Below are 16479 nucleotides of genomic sequence, written 5' to 3' on the forward strand. Positions count from 1 at the left end.
CCCGGGCTGGGAGCGCTGCTGCCGCAGGGTGCAGGCAGGAGGATGGGAACAGATCAGGGGTGGGAAGGAAACAGCCACGGTGGGAAATGCAAGAGCAAGAAGGGTTTTTGGTGACCACGCTGGTTTTATTGAGCAAGGAGAAGAGGTTTCTCACTGCTTTGGGATGTCGGTGCCGAGGACCCGCAGCCCTCTGCGCCCTCCCAGCACCTAACCCCAGCCAGCCTCACTGGAGGGACCTTTGGGTGGTCCGTAGAGGTTTGGGGGAGGCGAGGCTGCTCCCCAAAGCTGACCGTCTCAGCCCAGAGCTGGGGGGGGTTAGAGGGCCGTGCTGGCCGGCCCCTGGCCCGGCACCTTGGCCTCGCGCGGGTAGTACTCGGCCAGGATGCTCTCGGGGATGCGCTTGAGCAGCTGCTTGGGGAAGATGCGCAGAAGCTGCCAGCCGATGTCCAGGGACTCAAAGATGCTGCGGTTCTCATAGGGACCTAGGAAGAGATACAGGCAAGGGAGGTGCAGGAGCGGGGAGATGCTGGGGGTCCGGTCCCATCCCCAAACCCCCTCTGGGGTCCAGTCACCCGCCTCACCCTGGGTGATGAACTGCTTCTCAAACTTCTGCAGGAACTCCAGGTAGAGCAGGTCATCGGGCGAGAGTGCCTCTTCCCCCACCACCGCCTTCATCGCCTGCACATCCTTCCCGATGGCGTAGCAGGCGTACTGCGGGACAGACGGGCGGCCGTCAGGACGGACGGACGCTCCGTGCAACCCGCCGGGCAGGCAGAGGAGGGGGAGCAGCGCAGGTTCCCCCCTGCCCAGCTTCGGGAACGGCTCGGGGAAATGCCAGCCTTTGCTCTGCTGTTTGCTGCCCGGTCGTGTCACGCTGCCCGAGCAGGGTCTGCATGCTTGGGCTCGGCCAGTTTGCAGGCAAAGCCCTCTGGTGTCCGCAGCATCCACGGTTATACTTATATATAATTATATTATATACAATAATATACGCTGCATGGAAAAAAATCTGGCTTGCTGTCAGCCTGGGATTCTTGCAGCAGGACAAGCTACGGCTCTGCCCCCACTTTGAGGCTTTGCATCCCCTGGACTTAACACTTCCCAGGGTAAAGCATCCCACTCCCTTACCCCAACTCCCTCTCACGTCAAGAAGGTGCCAAAAAATAAGTGCTCGAGTCCATCACGGCCAAAAGCGCCAAGATCTCAGCCCCAAGCAGGGGGAGGAGGGCTTTGAAGGGATAAATGATCCCGCTCCCACCCCCCTCCATCATCATCCCCCCCCCCTGCCCAGCCCTTACCAGCTGGTTGGAGACATCCCCATGGTCCTTCCTGGTCATGCCTTCCCCGATGGCCGACTTCATCAGGCGGGAGAGGGAGGGCAGCACGTTGATGGGGGGGTAGATCTGCAGGGCGAGAGGGACCACCCCCACGTTTGCCCGCTGCCAGCCCTGCCGGACAACCCCGTGCAGGCAAGGGGACCGCTGCCCTCAATTTAAGCACCCCCCTGCCCTCGGCACCCCCCATCCTAGTGCTCTCGGGTGGTTTCCAGCCCCATGGGATGCCGGCGGGCACAGCGGTGCCGGATCCATCCCCGCTCCGCCGCGGCACGGAGCTGGGAAGGGGCACGGGAACGAACCTGCCTGTTGTGGAGCTGCCGGTCGACGTAGATCTGCCCCTCGGTGATGAAACCCGTCAGGTCGGGGATGGGGTGGGTGATGTCTGGGGGAAAAGCAGGGTGGTGTGAACCCCCGGAGTGGGTCTGGCTGCTCGGCTGGGCACGGGACGTGGCCGTGCCCCATGCCGGGGGGGGTGACCGGAGCAGCACGGCCCCCGGGAAGCTGCACTGGCCTGCGGTCGTGAGCAAGAGCCGATTCCCCCCATCACCAGACAGAGAACTGCCTGTTTTAGACTTGCCTGTGTGTGCGCACACCCGTGGGCACCCCCACACCCGTGCCTGCACGTCCCCCCCATGCCCCCCAAGTCTAAGTCCCCCCCAGCCACATCCTTTGGCTGAAACCCAGCACTCTGCTCCAGCTGGGGGGGGCGGGCCAGAGGGACAACTTGGTGGGAAAAAAAATCCCCTAAAGCATCCCTGCAAGCTTTGCTACCCCAACAGATCCCAGGAACTCCCCCCAAAACTTGTTAAAACAAAACAATTTGGCATTTCCCAGCCCTACGGTTCCCCGGTGTGGGCACAGCGGTGGCACCGCACGCCCCGCAGGGACCCCCCCCCGTGCCCCCCGGGGCTGCTGACCGTCGTTGGGCATGGTCAGGATGGGGATCTGGGTGATGGAGCCGTTCCTGCCCTCCACGCGCCCGGCCCGCTCGTAGATGGTGGCCAGGTCGGTGTACATGTAGCCGGGGAAGCCACGGCGGCCGGGCACCTCCTCCCTGGCTGCCGATACCTGCGGGATGGGGGGGCTGGCATTAGTGCGGGAGGGGGCTCAAGCATCCCAAGCACTCTTAGAGCACCCCAGGCATCCCGAGTGCCCCAAGTAACCTGGGCACCCCAAGCACCCCAAACACCCCAGGAACCCCAGGCGTCCTGGGCACCCCAGGCACCCCAGCAGGGCAGTCCTTATCCCCTGCCACATGGGGAGGACACAGGGGGCCAAGGCGGATCCCGGGGGACAGGCACCCACCTCCCGCAGGGCCTCGGCGTAGGAGCTCATGTCCGTCAGGATCACCAGCACGTGCTTCTCGCACTGGTAGGCGAGGAACTCGGCGGTGGTCAGGGCCAGGCGGGGGGTTACGATCCGCTCGATCCTACGAGGGCGACAGGGTGGGCACCCCCAGATCCCAATTCCACCCCCCCCACACCATTGCAGAACATCCCTGGAACTCGGCATACGGCTTCCCTGCAGCATGCCAGGCTGTCGGCAGGGGTGACCAGGCACCCCCCCGGGGACCCCAGCTCTCGGGGTCCCCGAGCTGGGACTGGGCGATGGCCGGGGAGGAGGAGGGAGGCACCCGCTGCCCACCCAGAGCATCGGCTCCCAGCCGCTGCGGGAAGGGATGGGGACCCAAAAGCTGGCCGGGTTCGGTGCCGGCTCCCCTGCCCGTTCGCTGCCCACTGGCCAGGGCTCAGGACGGCTGCCCCAGCCAGGGGGGGGGTCCCCCAGCCCTGCCCAGGGGGTCCCCCAGCCCAGCAGTGTGCGGGGCAGGGCACTCGTGGGGGCAGTTCGGAGCGTGCCTGGCAGAGCCCAGCCTGTATGCACCCCCCCCCAGTGCCCCCCACTGAACCACGCTGGAGGCTGCTCCCCATCCCAGCGCAGGGGCAGGTTTGGGGGGGTGCCAGGAGGGCACATGGAGGAGCCCGAGGGACTCAGCACCGTGCAGGATGGGGGCCCCCCCGCCTCCTGCTTCTGCAGACCCCCTCTGCTGCTCAGGGCAGGGCTCGCAGCACCCAGGAGCGGGGCTGGCCCCTGGGGAGCAGAGGGACCCACAGCCTTCGGGGTTCCCACGGACGGCAGGACCCTAATGACCGCAATGACCCCCAGCTGCACCCAGCACCAGCCCCTGCACCTCGATCCACCCAAGGCACATCGGGTCCTCATCAGGGGGAGAAGAGAAAGAAGGAGGAGGAGGAGAAGAAGAAGAAGGAGGAGAAGAAGGAGGAAGAGGAGGAGGTGGAGGAGGAGAGCCGCGTGCCGGAGCCATGGGGCTGACTCACGTGGGGTCATTGGCCAGGTTGAGGAAGAGACACACGTTCTCCATGGAGCCGTTCTCCTCGAAGTCCGACTTGAAGAAGCGAGCCGTCTCCATGTTCACCTGCCCACGTGGGAGGAGAGGCCGGTCAGCAGGAGCAGGGCGGCTTCACGCACGGGGAAACTGAGGCAGGAGAGGGACGAGGCGGTGCACGGAGGTGGCAGCAAGGCTGCCTGCACGTCCTGGGCGATTTGGGCTCCCCACCAGCAGGCTTTGCCGAGGTCGGCTGGGCTGTCCTGTCCCGGGACCGACTCACCCCCATGGCAGCGAAGACGATGGCGAAGTTGTCCTCGTGATAGTCCACCACGTCCTTGGACTTCTTCACCAGACCGGCCTGCCGGCAGATCTGCGCGGCAATCTGCAGCGGGACAGGGACGGGCGGGCAGCACGGGGCCAGCGCCCACGGCCAATTTCCCCCCCCCCTCCCAGAACGCCCACAACCCTCCTGGGACCAGGATACGGCCCCCCGCGGCAGCAAGGGGCAGGGGTTGCAGGGGATGGAGGTAGGACAAATAGGAACTGGCAAAGGAGAGAGCATCCCAGAACGGGCACCAGCACCCCCAGCTGCCCACCCAGCCCACAGGTGGGTACCCAGCCCCATGGGTTGCAGGGGGGGAGTGGGGTCTCCCCCCACCACAGCCAGCCGTGCCCCCTTGCCGTGGCACAGCGCCCGTCGTGCCGGGCCCTGACTTGACCGTGGTCACCCTCCTCTGTCGCTCCCGATCTGTCACGGCCGGTTTTCCGTCCCATCGCATCACCGTCTGTGCCGGGGTGGGGGGGAGCCGGGGCGGCGCTGCCCATCCACCGTGCCGGTGTGCCCGTGGATCAGGCTGGTATTTCCAGCGCCTGCTGCTCTGCCCTCCTGGCATGGCCCTGCGCTCATGGGGCCACGGGGTGGTCTGTGGCCCCCCCACCCCATGGGCTCGGGCATCCCACATCAGCCCAGATCACCTCTCCCTCCCTAGCTTTGCTCTTGGCATACCAGGGTTTGCTTTATCCCTCGCTATGCAGTTGGAGAAACTGAGGCACGAGGTAACATGAGCTTCCCTTCCCCTGCGTGCACCAGCCCATCACCCTGCGTGGCTGGGGGGGGGGGGTCGGAGAACACAACAGCCACCCCAAAAGGTGGGTCTGGCCCATCACGGTGAGCAGAGCCAAGCAGGGAGCCGGAGCACGGCAGGGAGAGGAGGAGAGATGCAGGAGATGGGCTCCAGCCCTCCCAAATCCCCCCGCGCTGCCTCCTCCATCCTCCTCCTCCTCCTCCGCCTGCTGCTGGGGCTGCAGCGGGGGCTCGGCCCCCCCATGGGGACCCACCTCGTTGTGGGGCAGACCGGCAGCGGAGAAGATGGGGATCTTCTGGCCCCGGGCGATGCTGTTCATCACGTCGATGGGCGAGATCCCGGTCTGGATCATCTCCTCGGGGTAGATGCGGCTGTGGGGGTTGATGGGCTGGCCTGGAGCAGGGAAGGGAAATGAGGCACCCCAAAATGCAGGAATCGCCTCGGCTGGTGCCAAGAATTAGACACGAGCTTCTGGAGCTAAGGAAGAAGCACGCTCTTGGACCAGTGCAGCCACCCAGCACCAGCCCTGGGGTGGGATGGGGTCACCAGCCACCACCCCTGCACCTGTACCCCCACCCGGGGCACCCCAGTGGGGACGGATGGACCCCCCCCAGGGATCTGGGGTGGGGGCAGCACCGCGGGGCTGCTCCGGCCATCAGGGCACAGCTTTATCCCCAGATGCCGGGCTGCCCCGGAGACCCTCCGGCATCACCCGCAGCTGGTGAAAGGAGCCGGCAAAGCAACGCCGTGCCCAGAGCCGTCACCGTTGATGTCCAGGAAATCCTCGGCCATCACCGGGGGACCGCTGTCGATGGGTTTGGCAGAGCCGTTGAAGACCCGACCTGCAAGGAGAGCGAGCCGCTGGTCCCCTGCCGAACGCACCAGCCGGGGAGGACGAACCAGCCTGGCGTCCAACCTTGGCGAACCAACCCCCCACGGTGTGTGGGGGGCATTCGGGGGCTACCCTGCCCCTCGGGCAACGGCTTTCTCCTGAGTACAGCCCCACCGTGGGGAAAGCCGGGAAATGGGAGAGCACCCATGGGTGCCACAGGACATCCCAGCTGCCCGGGGTGCCCCAGAAGGGACGCGGGTACCGGTGCTGGGTGTCTGCGGGTGAGGAGCAGAGGACTTTGCACCCGGGGTGGCTGTTGGCACCCACAGCCCCCCCGTGCCGGGGGACAAGGTGTTCCCATGTCACTGCATGGGGCGGGCAGGGAGCATCACCCACGGGCTGGGTGACACCACGGCCCCCGGGGCAGGATGATGCCCCAGCGACCTCCCCATGCCGAAGATGCCAGCACACGGGGCCAGGTCCCCAGAGACCTCCCCATGCCATCCAAGCCACCCTCCATCACCTCCCCCTTGGGGTCCCCGGCTCCCGTGCAGGTGGGGGTGACACCGAGACACCCCCCCCCCCCATACCAGCCCCGGGGCGGGGGCTACAAGGCTCCCAGAGAGCCGCCGCATCACCGTTCACACTCAGCCTCATCGACCGGCTCCGAGCCACGGGATCGATAGCGGCAAAGCCGGCATGCCGGCCACGCCATCCCCCCCCCCGGCACCCCCGCTTGCCGCTGCCGCCCCTGTGGGACTTTCTTCTGGTCCCCGACGGGGCCGGGGAAGCATCACCGTTGTCAGAGCAGATCAAGCTGACGGCGGGGCCGGGGCTCGGGAGCACGGAGCATGAAAGGTCAGTAACCTTGGCGCTCGCTGGGCACCCACGTCTCGCCGGCGCGCAGCCGCTTTAATTCAGCGCCGCGGCACAAAGAGCGGCGGAGGGGAGGGAAGGGGCGATGGGGCTGAACACCCGGGGGACCCCGGCCCAGTTTGAGGAGGGGGAGGAAGGGGAACCCCCCCGAGACGGGACAGGGAGGCTTGGGGGAGCAGCAGGGGACAGCCTGGGACGGACTCTGCGCACTCCTGCTCGGCCCTTGTCCCTTCTCGGGGGGATTCACGCCTGGACCCCGCACGGGGAGAGGGGGACCCTGCCTGGGAAAGGAGCGGGGGGCTCCCTCCCCGCTGCCGGGGAGCCGGGATCTGTCCAGCCGTCACCGCACGCTGCCGTACCGCGCTCGACACTTGCCCCCTCCCAGCCTGGCTGCCCTTTACCGCTGCCCTTTGCAGGCAGGGCTCTGGCCGGGTTTCACGCTGCCGGCAGAGACGGGAAGGAGATTGCAGGAGACACTCGGCCCCCGACCGGGGAGCGATACCGTGCGTCAGCCGAGGTCCCTCCGCCGGGACCCCGAGCAACCTTCGTCCCCCCTCGCAGCCTTCGTCCCCCCTCGCAGCCTTCGTCCCCCCTCGCAGCCTTCGTCCCCCTCGCTGCGACCCCTGCGAGCCCCCGGGGGCTGGTTTGGGGGCTGTAGGACCCTCAGGAGCTGGGATGGGGGCCAAGGGGCCGGGACTGAGCTTGAACGGCCTCAGGGGAAGCTGCTCGGGGCCATGGGGGTCTGCCAGCACCCAGCTCTGCCCGGGTGGGTGTCCCCGTGGGGACAGGGGTGGCCGGTCCCCTTTTCGTGCTCATGCCTGGCCATGGCTCAGGGCTCAGCACGGACGATGAAGATGCTGGGCAGCCCCCAGCTCTCCTAAGGTCGAGGTAACGAGAGCGCTAACGGCACGACCACAGGCTGGAGTTTGCCTGTCCTGACGCGGGAAACCTTCTCCCAGTCCAGGCCAGGCTTCTTCTCCTGGGATAATTGGGCAGAGTGGGCCCAAGGGGACATATTAGCCCTGTACGAGGGTGACTGTCACCATCTCTTCATGCTGGATGCGACTCTCGAGAGCGTGCCCAGGGATGTGCTCAGTCCCTGGGCAGCAGTAGAGCTAAACCCCAAGACCCCAACACCCCCAAACTGCCTGTCCCCCCACTCTAGCTGCTTACACCTGGGCTACCCCACCATCCGTGCACCGAGATGTGTCGGTGCTCAGCAGCGGGCTGGGCTTACCCAGCATGTCCTCAGAAACTGGGGTCCGGAGGATGTCCCCGGTAAACTCGCAGGAGGTCTTCTTGGCATCAATCCCAGATGTTCCTTCAAATACCTGCGGAGACCCCAGGGCAAGAGGCGGGTGGGTGGCAATTAGCAGGGATTAGCGGGCGCAGAGGGCCGGGAGGGCTTGGGGGGGCAGCCGGGGTCTCTGTGGGGAGGTGATGTGATCTGTGCTCACCCAAAAATCTTGTCAGGGAGAGGTGATAAAGGAGGGGGAGAGACCCCGGGGTTAAGAAAACTCCCTTCTGAGGGGCTTTGGCCTGGGGGAGGGGGGAGCAGGGGAGGGGGCACCACGCTTTCGTTAATGCGATGAGCCCAGCAGAAGGGCCTCGGGCAGGGCAGGGAAACCAAAGGCATTTTGATCGGTATAATATTTGACACCATTTGTATTAATTAACCTCCAGATCACTGCTTTAATTAGAGCCGTGTGGCCCCTGGGAGAAGAACCGGCTTGGGAAAGCCAGGAGCACCCGCTGGCGGGGATGCCGGCAGGCACGAGGGCAGGTGATGGCCGCAGCACCCGGGTGCGTGCAGGTGCATGCAGGTCAGCCCCCGACAAAGCTGTTTCTGCAAAAGGCTCCTTTTTTTCCTCCCCCCCCCCCTTCCTTTTTTTTTTTTTTTTTTTTTTCTCCCGAGGCTGACTCCCTAATAGGATTAAAAGGGCGCTGCAGAGGTCCGAGCGGCATTAGAGGAGCGAGGTTTGGCGGCTCGCCAGCCAGAACCCGGTCAGGTCGGCTGCGCAGCCACCCCGAGCCCTGGGCTGGCTGATTAGGGGGGGGAACCTGGGCAGAAGGGGACCCAGGCTAACTGGGCAGGACAGCCCCAAATGGCTCCGGTGCTCATGGGTGAAACCCCACTCCTTGGCTGCCCTGGTTTGGGGGGGGCAGGCAGCGGGTTCCCGGGGTGCCCGGAGTGGGCAGGCTGTCCCCCATCCCAGCCCCGCAGAGGGCTGGTGGCCGTGGGGTGATGGCATGAAGGTCCTAAGTTTTCCTGCCGGGATGGAGGGGGAGGCAGCCCAGGGAGATCAGTGGGGAGGACGTGGGGATGAGGGATCCCGAGGAAGCTGCGGCGTCATCCAGCTGGGCTCTCCCCAGCGGGGACACGGGCAAGGGGAGGACGGGCACAGCAGGACAGAGACCCTGCGCAGGGTCGTGCCCACGTCCAGCCCCTGCGCCCTGCCGAAGCTGTGCCGATATCGTCATTCTGGCTTTGGCACCCAGATGCTCCTGCCCTAAGCAGGTACCAGCTCCATCCCCACCGGCGCCGCACCGCCAGCCCCGGCACAGCTCCCCGTGCTCCGGCCGAAGGGCCGTGGGCCAGCGAGGAGCCCCACCGCAGGACACCGCCTGTCCCAGGACACCGGTCCTACAGCCTGGGAGAGCCGGGACAAGAGCCCGGCAGGGCTCTGCCGGCTGTGACAGCCACCGCTGGAGGGGGACAGAGCCCCGGGACAGAGCCCCAGGCCATGCAGCGCCTGCCTGTGTCCCCCCCTCCCCGTCCCGCCACGTCCCCACCATGCTGGGCTCACCTGGACGATGGCTTTGGAGCCCATCACCTCCAGGACCTGCCCGCTGCGGCTGGTGCCGTTGGGCAGCATGAAGTTCACGATCTCGGCGTACTGGGCAAACTGGAGGGACAGGGTCAGGGTGAGATGGATGGGGGGGGGGGGGGGGCCTCTTCTCCACCCCCCAGACTGCCCCTTGAAGCCCCTGCCCGCCAGCCCTGCCTGCAGGGGCCTGTCTGCCAGCGCTGCCTCAGTTTCCCCTCCTGTGGTCGGGGGGGGTTCATGCTCTCTGCAGCCACCGAACACCAAGCAGGGGGCATTCAGCAGCTGATGCCAACAGGCAGCACCTGCCACACCAGGCAGATCCAGGCAGAACAGCCAGCCCAGGCAGGAGGAGGCATCGGGGGGAAGGTGCTGCCTGCCCCTGCCCCATCCCAGAGCCTGCTCCAGGCTGTGGCACTGCTCCGTGCCTCAGTTTCCCCAACATTGCAGGGTGCTCCCCTCACCCCAAGGGTGCTCTCAGACACACCGGGCTCCCTAGAGCCTGACAACTAACAAATTCAAACCCCTTTCCCTACCAGAAGCAGACAGACCCATCATCTGCATAAAGCAGCGTCTCAGAGCCTGCCAAAGCGCATCCACAGCCCTGGATAAACCCCCCAGAGATGGTGGCATCTCTTGGGGACTCCTTGGGGACCCCCCCGATTGCCGGACACGGCAGGACAGAGCAGCCCGGGCTGCCGGTGCCGCTCGAGACCCCAGGGAACCACCAGATCCCCCGTAATCCCCCGAGCTGTGAAAAGTTATGTCGAGGATCACGCTGCTACCACCTCACGCCACCGACATCCCTGGCCCCCCACCCAGCCGGGACCCCCGGGGCGGATGGAGGGGACTTTTCCGCAGCCCCTTGGCTGAGGGACACGTCCTGCTCTGGGGACAACGTCCAAGGGGGTTCTCTCCACGAGCACGCCTGCCCACCCTGCCTGCCCAGCACACTCTGTGCTCTCTTCCACCTCCTCCTCCTCCTCCTCGCTCCCAGCCACCGGGGCTGGCTCCAGCACTGTGAACTTTGGACTTTAATTCTTCTGTAAAGACCTTTGCATAAAGGACAACAAAGCGAAGGAAACACCCGCCACGGTCCGGCTATTTAATTGAGCTTATTAATTTCCATCCTGCCGGGCTGGGTGTGAAAGGGGCTATAGAAACGAGACACCGGCCAACAAAACCCCTCGGAGGGTCCCGGCTAGCCGGGCCACGAGGGGACGAGCCCACCCGAGTGAACCCAGCCCCTGCTCCGGGAGCAGGGACAGGCAGGGGTGCCACCAAAATGCCACCCGGTGCTGGGGGGACGGGCCGAGCTGGGGTTTCGTGCTGTGGTCTCGCTCCAACCGGGCTCGGGGATGGAGCCGAATGCGGGCAGGGATGCAGGGGACAGGAGCTGGAGCTCCGAGAGGGACACAGGGGACAGCGAGTGCCTGGGTGCTGGGGGACACAGGGCGAGCGGAGGGTGCCCGGGCGGCACGCACACACGGCCACCCGTGACGCTCGCACGCGTCCCCGTGCCTGCGCACACGCGAGCACGCAGGTTTGCTGGCCCACACGCGTGTGCAGGCTGGCACACGGGCTCTGCTGCCAGCCGTCTCCAGGGGAGGGAGCTCGGAGCTGGCTGAGGGACCCCGGAGAGGAGGGGACAGCCCGGGGGACAGGGGACGTAGGACAGGGGACGTGCTCCCCCACTGCACCCTCCCCACCTGGGAACCCCAGGGCCAGGCAAGGGACAGCACGGTGGTCCCCGCGCAGCCCGAAGCGACACCGTCGAGCGGTCCCCTTGTCACCCGCCGGCAGACGGGCTCCCACCTTCACATTGTCCAGCACAACCAGGGGTCCGTTGACACCGCACACCGTCTTGTAGGCTGGGGGGGGAAGGACACACCGTTAGCCCCCAGAGCCGGGGATGGATGCTCCCACCCCGCTCCCGGCATCGCCACCCCCAAACCGCAGGCACCGGGGAGCAGCAGCTTCGGCAGGGCAGGATCCGTCCCACCCCAGCGCCATCCTTTCCTGCTATCCCGTTCCTTATCCTAGCTACGGACCGAGCGACTGGCGGCTGCTGACCTGGAGACCCAGAACATTCGTCCTGCAGGAAATGTCACTTTTACTTACATTAATTTCATTTCGGTTCATATAAAACATTTAAATAGAAAAAAACGTGCAGCAAGGAAGGAGATTCAAAGCCAGGAGTGCGGCAGCCTGCCCTGGCCAGCAAACTGAAAGACTTTCTGCAAGTCAGTATTTTCCCCTTTCCAAGCACAGTTTTTCATTACACCAAGATTTTGCTTTAAAAAAAAACAAACAACCCAAACCCATAAAAAAAATTTTTGTAGAAAAAAAACAGATTAACAAGGCGCAAGAGCCACATCCCACCCAAGCAGAGCGGGGCTCGGGGCTGTGAGCAGCGCAGATGTAGGGCAGCAGTTTCCACCCAAAAATGGGCCGTCACCCCCCGCCTTCTCCCACTGTGGGACCCCCCCACCACCCAGGGACACCCTAGTGCCTCCTTCGTCCCCATCCAGACCGCGAGGGACACCGGTTCGCACACCCCCCCCCCCACCGCCGTCCCCCACCAAATGCTGCCTGCAGAGCCACTGAGGCAGGATTAGGTCCGTGTCCCCCCTCCCCACTGCCGTGGCATGGCTCTTCTCCACGGTGGCTTTCTGCCATCGTGCCCGGTGACAGCGCAGCAGCCGGCCCCGGGGGGATGCTTCGCCTTCCCTCGGTGCCCCCAGGCGCTGGGCAGGGATGCCACCACCACAGCCGGCAGTTTTTGGACCCAGGATGAGCAATGTCCCCTCGTCCACCCATCTCTCCCTGGCCCCGAGCTGCACCAGGAGAGCATCCCAGTCTTGGGCAACCCCATCCCGGTGGCACAGCTGCCCCGGCAAAGTGGCACCACAGCCCGGTGACCTGCTGGCCGCTCCAGTAGCTTCTGCAGGTCCCAGTTCCCTTCCCAGCAAGGCATCCCCATCTCGCCAGGCTTTTCCCCACCTACCCCACAGCAGATCCTCCACCATCCCAGCCCCGCCGTTACAGAGCTGTCCGCACGCCCTGCCCGCAGCCCGGGGACAGACAGCTCACCCTCCGAAAACCACGGCCACGGGCAGAGACAGCAGCCCAGGCGCCCTGCGATGGGCACAGCCCCGCCATCTCCCGCTGCCCTTCTGCCTTCAGCCGGCAGCACATCAGCGGAGCTGCCCTCGCACCACGGCAGCCCCGGAGGTCACCTCTTATCCCCAGGGAAGACGCCGGGATGGACAACCCCAGCTGGATGCTGTTGAGAAGGAGGACGAGCTTTCGGGGCCACCACCATCGCCAAGGCGAGGTCCGAGCACCCTGCTTGGTCCTGCCTGCAGCGTGGCACTGCCCGGCTGCCATGGGGTGCTGGCTTGGGACCCCACGGTTCAGGATGAGACCTCAGGGTGCCGGGGACTCGCACGGCACTGCATTCGGGCGAGGTAATGAGGGTGCTGGGGATGCGATTTCTCCAAAGCGACTACGAAGACCGCGGGGAGGCACCTGGGATGTTAAGCACAAGGATGACAAACGGGGATCAACCGGTGTCGGAGCCCAGCGAGACGAAGCAGGTCCCCGAGGCCGGGGAGAGCGAGGGTCGGGAGCAGCTTCCCAGGCGAGTGCAGGTGCTGGGGAACTGATCCGGCTCTAAGCCGGTCCTTGATCATTTTACCGATGTGTCAAACGCCGTAACGCCTGCCATGGCAGGGCCTGGCTTTGCTGACCCCACCGGCCCCTTTCATCCCTCTGCCCTCTCTTCTCACACCGGGTTCTCTGATTTACTCATGATCCTAATAGGATTGGAGAGGCCGGGCCAGCTGGCGAGCTCGCCGGCCTCCCTCCCGCCGGCTGCGGGGATGGGTGGTCCGCACCACGGCAGTGGGATGCGGGTCCCTGCACCGCAGCATCCCGGTCGCCCTTCTGGTGATGCCGGCGCAGGCTGGTGGGTGCAGGAGCCCTGCTCAGCAGCCCAGCCGGACCAGCTCCGGGAACTTCATTTCTGGGGGACGGGTCCCGTTTGCCCCTCGCTGGCCACATCCCATGTTGGGAGCACCCATCCCTGGCCACCCCACAGCCCAGCACAGCATCACCCCCCACAGCACAACCAGGCCCCCAACATCCACCTTCCCTCACCCGGCCCGTGCCCCAGCACAGACGTTGGCGGTGCCAGTAATCCCTGCCATTTTTGCAATTAGCCTTCTCTCCGTTACCCAATTACGCCCAGTTCCTGCTGGTCGCCCATTCAGCAGCCTGGGGGGCTGGCACGCCGGGAGCCGGCTCTCCGCCGCCAGCCTCCCTCCCTTTTGTCTCCTTTATTCCCAAAGTGACCATTCTGCCTTTTATTTCCCCTTCCAACTCCTTCACAAATACCCGCCGCCGCCTCGCCTGCTTCCCTTCCCAGGGAGGTTTTGTTGGGCTCTTTTCTTCTCTCCCCACTTCTCCTCCGCAGCCCCAGCTGTCGGGGAGCCACCCACGTGGGACAGGGCCACGGGGCTCGTCCCTCGGCCCCCAGCATGGTGGTCTCCAGCCCAGCCCCGATGGCTGCCGGCCCCTTGGTACCCTCCTGGCTTCTCTTCTACTGCACCAGGCCGTCTTGTCCCACTGAGGGCATCGGACCTTCAGGCAGCACCGCCTGGTGCCCTGTGGCTGTGACACCGGATCATCGGCCAAGCAATCTGCCTGTCCATCCATCTAGCCACCCATCCATCCACCCACCCATCCACTTCTGCATCCTCCCATCCTTCCTTCCATCCATCCATCCATTTCTGCATCCTCCCATCCTTCCATCCATCCATCACTCCGTGCATCCATCCATCCATCCTCCCATCCATTCAGCTCTGCATCCATCCATCCTTCCATCCAACCAACCATCTACCTATCTTTAAATAACATATTGCCCTCCAGCCATCGCTCAGGGAGGGAAGCACTATTCCTCTCATTGCCTCATGGGGAAACTGAGGCAGGGAAGGCTCCCCAGCCCAGACTCATGGGGGTCCCTGGCAGAGCCACGTCTCAGTCCTGGCTTTCCCTCATGCTCCTCTCCAACCACACCAGTCTGTTTTCAGAGGAGCTGCCCTCTGCTGTCACCGCATCCCCTTCTTCCCCCGTCATGACTTTGTTTTGGGGTCAGGTTGTGGGGTGGTGGCAACACCACCACCACCTCCAGGACAGAGGGAGAAATGTAACCCAAGGGTCTGGGCTTGGCCACACAGCCCTGCAACGTCACCTCCAACACCGGTGACGATGATCCAAGGCTTGCTCTCAGCGTCACGGCACGGTGGAGGTGGGCAGGGACCTCTGGAGATCTTCTGGTCCAAGCCCTGCTCAAGCAAGGTCCCCTGGAGCTGCTCCCAGGGCCCCATCTGGGGAGGGGGGGTTGAAGATCTCCAGAGATGGAGGGTCCACAGCTCCGACAGCCTGGCCCGGCACTCGGCCACCTTCCCAGCGAGAAAAGGCTTTTTGGAGGCTGGGCCTCCAGAGGATGGACAGACGGACAGCCAGACTTGGTCATGGAGAATTGAATGGGGGGGGTGATAAAAAACGTTGCTCCACAGCTCCCTGTTCTTCACCGTTTCCACTGAAAAGCCCGTTACAAAAGTCACAAGGGCTTCGCCTCACCAGCCATCCTGGAGGATTCTCTTTGGCTTTGGCTTGCCTTTCTGTGCCGAAGCAAAACAACGCCCTGGCCGAAGCTATGAAAAAAATTAATCTCACGCAAGGGATTTTTCTGCAAAAATTTCTCATTTTCTACAAAGGAACCCGCAGCTCCCGCCTTCGCAAACGGGGGAGCCCCAGGGGTTCGCCCCCCAGCCCCTGCCTGCCCCAAACCCGGCCAGCCCCGGCCACTGCGGCAAAGCCAGAGCCGGTGCCGGAGCCGCCCTGCCCAGAATTTGTTGCATCGCTCCAGCCCCCTCATCCACGCCCATCTCTGCGGTGCAAAGGGCTCTATCGCGATAGAGAAGGAAATCACGACAGGAACACCAAGTGACAGCCCACCAAAGGGGCGCGAGGCTGGGGGGGACCAAGGAGGAGGAGGAGGAGGAGAGGGATGGGGAAGGATGGGGAGCCCCTGCTACCGGAAAGCACTAATTCAGATAATTAAGACGTTGAGCTGTTATGAACAAGCGGGGGGGAGGAGCGGCGGGGTGGGTGGGCTGCGGTGGCCGGTCGGGCCGGGAGGCTGCCGGGGGGCACGGCTGGGGAATGGCGGGGGGGGGGGGCACAGGAGGCAGGGGGAGAGGGGCCAAGAGAAAAGAAAAGTCTTTCAACCTGGCCTTTCCACACCCCCAGCCCCAAATTCACAGCTCCTGTCAGATGCAATCTCCGTTAGCCCTGACACTCACGCACTACTAACCACCGCGGCAGCCGGAGGGGGGGGAAAGGGCCCCCGGTGACAAAGAGGACCCGACCCAACTACACCCGCTGCTAATTGCTCCCACTCACCCGTCCTGCCCTCCCCAGCCCCCTGCCCCTGCCCGGGCATCTCCGCCGGCTTCCCCGACCTGACACACGCCTAAGGGCTCTGCTCCAAAGTGCTCCGGGGGCTCGCTCCCGACCTCTGGAAGGGCCGGTGGTCCGTGGCGGCGAGAGGATGGATGCAACACCGGTCCCATCCTCCTCCAGCCCCGGTCACGGCGTGGAAGCGGGCAAAAACCTGCCGAGGGGATTACCTTCTCCGCGGAAGCGATGGAGGCTGATTTTTGGATAGATTTGTCGCCTCGATCGCGACGGTCGCCTCGGCCTCTAGGATGGGGCGTGCGGCGAGCGATGCTCATCCCCGCTGGCCATCCGAGGGGCTTTGCACATCCCTTATCCCAAACTACAGACCCGGGGTTTGCACGCAGCCGTCGGAGCCTCCGACGCCCTCTCCCAACTTCAGCCCCACGCGCGGGCTGAAGCACGGGATGGAGCGGGCTGAAGGGGAACCGAGCTGGAGCAAAGATAGGAAACGGGACTGATAAATAGCCCCCAAATCCCCCAAACCCTCTCCCCTCTAGCTCAGAGCAAGGACAGGGATGACAAGGTGTCTCAGCAGGTCCGGAGCCGGTCCTGAGCCACCCTGGGGCACCAGGACGGGTCTCCAGTGCCCCCCAGCTCACCCCTGGCAGGCATGGGGTGGGGGTCCCACTGCGCTGCCCCACGCCTGGCACCC

General features: G+C 64.9%; 1 protein-coding gene across 1 annotated transcript; it reads right to left on the reverse strand.

The window, feature by feature from the left end:
* Positions 1 to 104: 104 nt before the first annotated feature.
* ATP6V1B1 (ATPase H+ transporting V1 subunit B1) lies at positions 105 to 11346 on the reverse strand. Its single transcript, XM_052811326.1, has 14 exons — positions 11263 to 11346; positions 11115 to 11170; positions 9282 to 9380; positions 7712 to 7805; positions 5531 to 5608; positions 5020 to 5159; positions 3962 to 4063; positions 3671 to 3768; positions 2640 to 2763; positions 2252 to 2402; positions 1634 to 1716; positions 1296 to 1400; positions 582 to 711; positions 105 to 482 (listed from the first exon to the last, which is right to left on the reverse strand). The coding sequence occupies exons 3-14, from the start codon at positions 9348 to 9350 to the stop codon at positions 316 to 318; spliced, it is 1341 nt and encodes a 446-aa protein (XP_052667286.1). The 5' UTR covers positions 9351 to 9380; positions 11115 to 11170; positions 11263 to 11346; the 3' UTR covers positions 105 to 315.
* Between the last annotated feature and the right edge of the window lie 5133 nt (positions 11347 to 16479).

The sequence above is a fragment of the Harpia harpyja genome, chromosome 2, assembly GCF_026419915.1.
Source record: "Harpia harpyja isolate bHarHar1 chromosome 2, bHarHar1 primary haplotype, whole genome shotgun sequence".
NCBI lineage: Eukaryota > Metazoa > Chordata > Aves > Accipitriformes > Accipitridae > Harpia > Harpia harpyja.